This window comes from Cryptotermes secundus, unplaced genomic scaffold, assembly GCF_002891405.2.
Source record: "Cryptotermes secundus unplaced genomic scaffold, Csec_1.0 scaffold779, whole genome shotgun sequence".
In the NCBI taxonomy this organism is placed as follows: Eukaryota; Metazoa; Arthropoda; class Insecta; order Blattodea; family Kalotermitidae; genus Cryptotermes; species Cryptotermes secundus.
The window spans coordinates 1,342,663-1,352,521 of NW_019737096.1; the positions used below are offsets into that span (position 1 = coordinate 1,342,663).

The 9,859-nt window shown below is 38.5% G+C and overlaps 2 protein-coding genes across 2 annotated transcripts in view; one reads left to right on the plus strand and one right to left on the minus strand.

The window, feature by feature from the left end:
* The window catches only part of LOC111870177 (ras-related and estrogen-regulated growth inhibitor), a 369,033-nt gene extending 368,458 nt beyond the window's left edge, over nucleotides 1-575 (minus strand). The window contains exon 1 of the mRNA XM_033753704.1: nucleotides 493-575. The gene's annotated coding sequence lies outside the window, so the exon portion shown is untranslated. The remainder of the gene's footprint in view (nucleotides 1-492) is intronic.
* A 3,574-nt stretch (nucleotides 576-4,149) lies between these two features.
* LOC111870190 (NADH dehydrogenase [ubiquinone] 1 beta subcomplex subunit 2, mitochondrial) lies at nucleotides 4,150-5,477 on the plus strand. Its single transcript, XM_023862273.2, has 3 exons — nucleotides 4,150-4,350; nucleotides 4,455-4,578; nucleotides 5,292-5,477. Exons 1-3 carry the CDS (start codon nucleotides 4,244-4,246, stop codon nucleotides 5,364-5,366), a joined length of 306 nt encoding a protein of 101 aa, XP_023718041.1. The 5' UTR covers nucleotides 4,150-4,243; the 3' UTR covers nucleotides 5,367-5,477.
* Nucleotides 5,478-9,859: the final 4,382 nt, after the last annotated feature.

Genomic DNA, 9,859 nt, shown 5'->3' on the forward strand with positions numbered 1-9,859 from the left:
TTTTTTTTTGGGGGGGGGGGGTTTCACTGCTTATGGGTTATAGAGGCTTTTAATTAAAACTGACAATTCATAAGCACTTTTATCATCACAGTCGCAAAAACAGGGCCACAAGGCCTGCCCCAATCACACAGGAATCTTCATACATCGTTCTTAAATATATTAAATCCTACTGGATTATATGTAGGTCTTGTGATCTGTGTGGATTCATTTTTCACGGATGTTAGTGCAATTCCTTACTTTCCCGTCTATATTACGCCTATGTATGTGTAATTCGTTGTAAATAGTGGAGTTACTTAGTTATCTTGTAGTCACCCACTCCGATTTAAAAATTAATTTCGCCCGATTCAGTTTAACTTTTCTGCTCACCTACTAAAGACATGCATAATATACACGTACAATAACTGATTCCTACCACGACGGCACTTCCGCAGTATGAATGCGTGAGCTAAAGGTCCTTGGACGTAACGTCTGTGAACCGTTCAGTTTACTTACGTGCGGGGTATTGTCCGGCCTTCTCACTGTCGATGCACTTATTTGGCGGGAGAGAACTGAACCGCACATTCCTATCAGACGAAGAACCTATTTAACTATCCCTGATGACATACAAAGGGGGCACGCGGTAGCGTAGTTGGTCGAGGCACTATGCTACAAGCCGGAAGGTTGTGGGATTGAATCCCGATGAGGTCATTGGATTTTTTTTTTCAATTTACATAATCCTTCCAGCCGCAATATGGCCCCGGGGTCGACTCAGCCTCTAACAGAAATGAGAACCAGGAATATTCTTGGAATGTTGTTGGTGGTAAAGGGAGGCCGGTGCGTAAGGCTGACAACCTTACCGCCATCTATGAGCCGATTGTCTAGAAAATGTTGGAACCTCAACATTTCACAAACCTACGAGCCTCCACGGCCTTTTACAGGGATACCTTACTCATGGAGCTGAGCCCTTCTTGAGGAGCTGCCAATTCTGCAGCTACTCAAGAATTTTTATGCATTTTATGGAACCCGAAGGTTCATTGCCGTGTTCACAAGGGCCCCCCACCGGTCCCTATCCTGTGCCAGATCAATCCAATCCATATCATCCCATCCTATCTCTCTAAGATCCATTTTAATATTGTCCACCCACATACGCCTTGGTCTCTTTCCTTCTGGCTTTCCCACCAATATCCTATACGCATTCTTCTTCTTCCCATTCGTGCTACACGCTCTGCCCATATCATCCTCCTTGACTTGTCATTCTAATTATGCTTGGTGCAGAGTGCAAGTTATGAAGCTCCTCATTATGCAGTTTTCTCCAACCTCCTGTCACTTCATCTTTCTTCGGTCAAAATATTCTCCTCAACACCCTGTTCTCAAACGCCCTCAGTCTATGTTCCTCCGTTAATGTCAGAGACCAAGTTTCACACCCATACAGAAAAGAGTGGTTTGGCATAGAAAAATGAGGAAAATTATAAAATCTTTTTCCACTAACGTCGTGCCCAGTGACATGTGTATCACGGAATATGTCATTAAACTTCATAATAGACGCCAACAGCAAGTCAAATTGATCGAATCGAAATGCAGATAAGATTAGTTCACTGACGAAAACAGAGAAAAAAGCACTTACCACTGGTTTGGCGGACAGTCCTGGTGACAAACTGCAAGGTCGACGCTTATGCAAACAAAACCACTACTTGAAGCTAACACACTAAATGAGTTTCATGCATAACCACACTTAAATGGCACGGTACACGATCCACTGCAATAATATCGATATATTCTTAACAACTGAGAGAAAGCTTTTGTTGGTTTCACTCGTGATCTTGTTTATCGATCAACTCTTCTGAGAAATAAATTATGGACAACACTGATTATGAATTAGAACAGAACGAACACCATTTTACATACTAAATAAACTGTAATAAGAATTCTTCGATACTTTCCACTCGTAACAAAAAGAAAAAAGAAGAAATGGCGCCAGGCATCAAGGAAAAGATGGTGTTAATTATGGCTTCATAGTCCATACACGTCTGCCCATGCTCGTAGAGCAGAGAGTAACATCTCCTAAGACCACACAATTTTTATCTTCAATTTTCACTTCTGTGTTTCTATTCAGGCAACACGACTGCACTTACCGGTAATTCACTTTTACTAGTAAGACTTTCTGTACTAAAAGCAAGCAAGATGATAATTATCACTGGCCAAGTATACAATTACAGCATCCCACCTTAATTACAATTCAATATTAGGTATACTTTTAAAACTGTTAACCAATAAAATTTTACCCCGATTTTGAATTGGATTATATTGCCAGCTGAACCTTAATCACGTAAATTCTATGTACACACCGCCGACGCTGAGAACTACTGGCGAAACGTCACTTTCGACTTAACATTTTGAAGAATCAGTTTCGTCTAATTACTATATAAAACTTCAGTTCCTACTTCAGGAAATAAGCCGCGTCTCCGTTTTAATGACAATTTTGTTAATGCAGTTTCGGAAAAGAAATGCCGATTCTCCTAAGAATAATATGGAACACACATGTACACTCCGTAGAAAATATTCAGACTTGTAAACGTGAAAGCATATGGTAAATATAATAACCACAGTGTTTCGAAGGCTTAACATAAGAAGCAATTCAAATACACAACTCTCTCAATAGCGGGATTACATCTCTTATAAAAATATTCTTCAAAACGTATTCTAACCTCCAAAACAGTCTCTGCTTTCTTCCTATCTCTCGAACAACAGAAGCACGTGACACTAGTACAGAACACGCGGACAGGTACTAACGTGGCGCGCTTTGCAACTACTAACACCGACCTCTTTCCCTGAAAGCCAACCGCAGACTGCCTTACAACCTCTGTTCACGGTAGACTTTTTACTGCATCGTACTGCATCCAAGCGGCCGCTCCACAACTCTATGCAGCCCGATGCAGGCCACGATTTGCAAGTCCCCAAGTACAGTCATTTCAATGAATTATGGCCTCTAACATGATGTCCCTACTAGGCCCAAAGCATTAAGATGTCAAACGAGCACGTCATCTTTAACACTTGTCGAGACCAAAACTCGAATCTCTTGATCCTCGGATCATCCTAGACATAGGAAGAAACCTATACTTTCTTACTTGTGACCGTGCCATAACGCCGGCAATTTGTTCCTGTCTTCTCACATCGGCGGACCTCATTCAGTACCAGTTATATTCATATGGTATTTGTGGTGGACGAAGTGGCACTGAGGTCGGTTTCCTCCGAGTACTTCGATTTCCCCTGTCAATTATCGTTCACAGATTTCTCCATTTCTCTCATATATCATCCGGGGCAAGTACAATTGGACAGCTTTCGGGTTAGGCTCAAGGGAGTCAGTCTCATAGCACCTTAAGAATAAAAGAAGTTCTTGCTTGTTCTTCTGTATGGTATTATACAGTCTAGATCTTTTGAACGGGGCAAAACGTAAGAAACCATCCACATTACACCTCCGCCCGACAACGTAAGGACGTGTAAATCAGAGTAGAGTTGGGGGTCGATGTCTTCTGGGATGGGATGTATAGTGTGGCACATAGGTACCAACGTTCTGCAATAACGTGCTGCTTACATCTTAAGGGCAGCAGAGATCTCTTCTGTCCTGAAGATCCTCATTGTTGCCGACGTCAGAACCTCAAATCTCGCAACAATAAGGTTGCCGTTGTTGTTGTTGTTTTTGTTGCTGCTGCTGTTGTATTTGCAGGAATGTATGCCAAAGAAAATGATGGAATAGGAACCTGTTTGGCCCACATATGATGGATAAAGCAGACAAAGCGCGAAACTAGCTAGATGGTCCATGTTAAGAATGAACGGAACTTTACCACTGAACGCCTTAATTGAAATTTTAAATTTTAGCAGATGGAAGTTAACAACAATTTTAAGCTACATTTAAGGCAATTCGAATTCAAATTTGATTATTCTGGTGTCAGAACATCTAGAGAATAAATTATAACATAAATAATATTGCCATCCTTATTGCTGTTACTGCCTTTAATATTAATATCATGTCTTAATTAATTGTAAAAATTGTTTAACGTGGTGACACTACGTATTTCTAATAACCACCAGAAGCACCAGGATGAATCAATGGTGACAGCGGTAACCATTAATGCCATCTAGTGTTAAATTGTCACGCCTGTAGTGGCTCGATCTCTGCCATCTCTGCTACGGACCACGGTTGTGGAGAGTCGGACGTTTTTGGGACGGTGCATCAGCTGTTGTACTGAATTTGTATCCGACAAAAATGCTAGTATCTCGTGGTGCTGGCCCATTACGATGTATTTTTACGAAGTTAAATCAGTCGAATCTAAGACAAGGCACACAGCCCATCAGGAAAGGTCATGATGCCGTGTATGTAAAACGATATAAATAAAAAAAGATTAGTAGTATAGGTTATGGCAGGCATGTCAGTTCTTAAACCTGAAGTTTTAAAAATGTTTGGGGTTCTCTTTAAGATGGACGTATCGACAGCCTGTACCACCGCCACCGAAATACGTAAGGGTCCTGGCAGAGTGTGTAGGAGGGTATATGTGGTGGTGGATATTTTGGCATTTATGGCACGAGCCTGAGCACATAACTGTGAGTACTCGTATTCAAAGTAAACTGATTTTCAAGACTTCGCTAATTAAAATATATTTAATAGTTATGATTTATATTTTTGATTACCAATATGTACTAGCTGTTTCACTGTTGGTATAGTTATTTTGAAACTCCCACATCATATGTACGAAAAATATGCACCTGAGAGATTGCAAATTTTCCGTGAACTCTTAATAAATAAGGCCACGAAACTTCACATCTGCATGTACAACCAATCTGAAACTCAAAACGTGTATCTAAATACTCATTAGAATTTAAAAAAAGTGTAAGTCTTAATTGTACTTCAACAGAGAAGCATAAAAAATTCACTGAGTCCAAAACAGGAAGTTATTAATAATCATTGCAGCTAAGTTAATTATAAATAATCATTGAGACTGAGATAACTGACAGAAATTTTCCTTTTTATGAGTAAATGCACCCTGAATAAGTAAAACTTGAACAGTCACAATAAAAATATTATTTTTGGCAGAGACTGACTATGAAATGCATCAAACCTTGGGTATGATTGCTGTCCAGAGGCTTGCTGAGAAAGAGCTATACCACTTTGAACAGGAACAGAGAAATTTTAATTTTCAGTTAAGTCTTCTTTAGGCAATGAGTCATAATATATTGGGCTGCAGTCCTTCCAAAGGTGTGACTATAATTAAGTTATTATTGTGGTCTTTTTTATGGAGTTCTGTTTCTATATTTAGGGTGAATTTGAGTACCCAGATCCATCAAAGTGGACAGATGAGGAGCTTGGAATTCCACCAGATGACGAAGAATAGACTTTTGCACTCATTTGGTAGTTATTCTCAGTTTACATATTGTTTTAAATCAGTTCAGTGTCATGTGAAATTGTAATGCATTAGATTTACAAATACAACAGGTTCATAAAACATGCCTTAATTTATTCCGCATGAGACAAATTTCAAACAAGACAAGAATGGATATGAAAGTCTACACTAATGCCTCTAAAAAAATGCCACATTTAACAAATTCTTTCAATCTGTATGAAAACACACAATGTACAAGTAAATGTATATAAATTTATACATTTACTTACTATAAAGTTTTTTAACCTTGTGTAAAACATTTTTCTTAATTGATCATTTTACTGGTCTAACATAATATTAAATTATGGTTAGATTACTTTTTCCTTGTGCCTTTTTAGTATTTACATCAATCTGATTCCTTCAACATCACACATTTTAGTGCATTATAGTTATATTAACCTTGTTTAGATGTTTGACAGATTTTTTACATTACATGAATAATAGACAGTTGTAAGATTTTTTAATAGGCGCATCACCTAAAAAAACAAATGTTACCTGCTTATGGGGGTACGTGGTAGCATAGTTGGTTAACCTTTAAATGCCGGACTTCTGAAATGGTGGTAAGCTTGAGCTGGCCGGAGTTTATTTAAATGCCCGCTGCTGGTGCGCGTTTAAATGTCCGTTCCTGTTAGGGCACTTAAATAATTTTAAGCATTGTGTTTAGAAATGCTGTATCTAACTCAATGTTTATGATAAATGGATGGAATTAACTTTGTCTGTATCAGCAAAGGACATAGTCTCGCATATTATAATGGAAGATACAAAGAGTTTTAATCTTTTTCCAATTTTTTCCTTTAATTTTGATGTGTACTGCAAAAATGGTTTCCCATTTCTTCACAGAGTTTTTCTGCATTATAAATTCATTTCTGTTTGTAACACTTGACAAATTTTAGCAGTCCCTGGTATCATAAAACAGATGGAAGCAATATAATCATTTGATCTTCTGGTAGCACTGCTTACACTCTTCGGATTTTCGAATCTTTTGACTGAAGGACAGAAGAATGAAAGAATGGCCATTCAAGAGAAAGCTAGAGGGGTTCCTTCTTCAGTGCTAAGACCTTCCGTTATAGCTGCAAGAGATTATTGCCCTTTCTATGGTCGTGAACAGACAGTTGCATCGTGGCTGATATACAGAGTGCAATTTGTTTTCTGTGCGTTCATAGTGAAATCGAATACTGTAGTTTCATTTCAGCCTATATACAGGTATACATCAAGCAGATAATAACAAAAAAGGTATGTACATCGAATTTTACTATATATTTTGAACGCACTAATCTGCAGAATCTTCAATAAAAGTGCTGGCTCGTGGATGAGTTTGGGCATAACTCATATGTATATTCTTTTTTGCTGCTGTTCACTTATGTATCCTTTTAATTCCTCTATTATGGTTTTACTCAAGTCTGTTTGGTAATTACTATATTTAAAAATATATATTTAGGACTGTGCATGCACTTCTACTAGTGGTGTGTGCATGCGCTTCCACTAGCAGAGTTTAAGTGCCCGACTGGCCAAAACGGGGTACTTTGGCCATGATGACCATACTCATCACTGGCCCAATCGGGGCACTTTGGTCGTTAAAGGTTAAGGCACTATGCTACAAACTGGAAGGTTGTGGGATCGAATCCTGATGAGGTCACTGGATTTTTTCAATTTACCTCATCCTTCCAGCCGCAGTATGGCCCTGGGGTCGACCCAGCCTCTAACGGATATGAGCACTAGGAATATTCCTGGGGGTAAAGGGTGGCCGGCGCGTTAGGATGACAACCTCACCGCCATCTGTGAGCCGATTGTCTAGAAAATGTGAGAGCCTCAACTTCTCACAACCCTATAGGCTTCCATGGCCTATTACAGGGATACCTTTACTTTATTTTACTTACCCGTTTCATATTAAACATCTATGTATACAAGATTTAAAATTACCTTGGCAGTGTGACTATGAAGAATACCTCTTCTGAGGTGTGATGGTATGTAGTCTGGTAGAAGTTTACCAGCATTTCATAGGAATGATCCCAGATGATAGTATTGTTCATCTGTCTACTTGGTGCATATTTAACAAGATTATGTACTTCATTTATCCATTCCTCAGAGTCATCCAGAAATATAATTCTTATGTTAATAACTTAAAGCAATATAAAATTTAATAGAATCCATTTCCCAAGGTGACACTGACAATATATAACAGACCTTTCTGTAAAGAATTTTATGCTGTTCATTGTGGTCCATAAAATATGCAAGAAAGAGACTTTTACACATAAGCAGTATGATAGAAGTTAATTTTCCACATGTACCTTCATTCAAGTATACTGTACTGTCACCAGCATTCTCTTGTTGCACCATAACAGCTATCGAGGACAAAGAGATAGTGCCTTAACACTATGATGTAGCTTTGTGCGTAAACTAATGTGAATGGGCTACAACTGTACTTAACATCGTTGGAAGAAAGAGTTCCTACCAGGAAGTGTATTTGAAACTAGGATTTAAGAACCTCAATTTTAGTTTAGAATGATGCTGTGCCAACTGTTGGTTATACATTCCTGTAACCATCAAAATTTCCATTTCACAGTCAAAATACTTCCTTATTCTTTGTATATGAGAAAGTAAAACAGAGTAAACAAATACTGAACTTCAAGAAATTCCCCATTTTTATGAAACCTGAATGTTCTCTACCATAGATTGTACCAAAAATGCTGACCAGTGGTTTTCAGATTGTTCTCTGTGGAAGCAGACAAATGACAGATTTTAATTTTATAATTCTTTAGTAAATGTTATGATTTAAGAGAAACATAATTGTTTTAATTGTGTGACACACTGATTGGCACTGATTCTAGCAAACTGTATTTATGAAACTACCCATATCTAACAGGCCTTGCCATATGGGCATACAATACTAATAAAGAGGTATCCACAATGCATTGTCGCATTTACTGCAGCTCACTGCACCGACATTAATTCATTGCCTAGAATCAGTACTTTAGTTTTATACAAGATCTAGTGACATTAACACAGCAGAATTCTGAGGAATAAATAAGTAGTGTTTACTTACCTTCAATTTGGCCGCACCATAGCTCAAGTGGTTAGTCGCTGGCTTCCCATCGTGGCGGCCTGGGTTCGATCAAGTGGGATTTGTGGTGGACAAAATGGCGCTGGGGCAGGTTTTCTCCAAGTACTTCAGTTTCCCCTGCCAATCTTCATTCCACCAACTGCTCTACAGTCACCCTCATCTATCATCTGGGGCCGGTACAGTAGGCCAGAAGTGGCCGCAGTATGAGTACAAGGGACTTAGTCTCACCCCACTAGCAATAAAAAGAAAAAAGGGGGGGGGGAAGAAAGAAAAAGCACACAAGGTAATGTACAGAGTTTATCACAATATTTTCACTGCTCAGACATTACCTTATGGAGACAATCTGAGAAATATAAGTGATGCTCTCAAAAGTCTATGTGATTTCATTTTTAATAGACAATTATTGTATTTTTAAATATTTTTCTTCTTTGTCACATTATGTCTTTTGTGATACAGTAGGATGCCTTCTCACAAGTACTTTTCTTGTCCAATCAAGCAGCACATTATTGATTTGATTTCACGAGGTAGTCACACGACAACTTTTTGAAGACATTCATTCAGTGACTATTGTAACCACCATATGTGCTCATCAATATGTTCATGGCACTGTACACTGCTCTCCCAAATCAGGAAGACCATAGTTAATATGGTGGAGGAACTGTCATGGTATTGGACCTTTAGCAGAAATTGACAGCATTATGAAGCAGATGCACTTCAACGATATCCTCAAGAAGGTTATACTTCCCCATTCCAGAAACAAAATACCTCATGGTTGGGTTTCCTAACATGATAATGACCCAAAACACACCCCAAAGCTCCTCCAAGACTGTTTGCTCCAAAGAAACTACATGTTTTGAAATGGCCTCACAATCCTGTGACTTCATCCTGATTGAACACCTTTTGGAATGAGCTTGGGAGACATTCGAAGGTTGCAAGCCATCAAATACACAGGAATTCTTAGATATATTTTGCATGATGAATGGCTGAAGATTTCCCTAAGCATTCTGCTAAACCTGGCTGACTCAGCATCACATTAATGCCAAACAGTCATTGTCATTAAGGACTTCCAGGCAAATTGCTAGTATCATTTGTTAATTTTCTTTAGTTATTTTACAAGATGGCTGAAGTACACATTTTTATAATTAAAAAACAAAATGGATGAAGACCTCTGAGTGTATCACGTTCATGTTTTTCTACCTGTTTCTCCAGAAGGTCACATACAGCAGTAAGTACAGTGATAAACCATGCATATTACCTTGTGTGCTTTGTCCATACTTGGCATCTAATGGAAATCTCTAACAAAAGCTACACTTAAGAAACCAAATGGACAAAGACTTTTGACAGGTATTGTATTAAAGTTCTGAACTGCTGTTTCTGCCTTTCT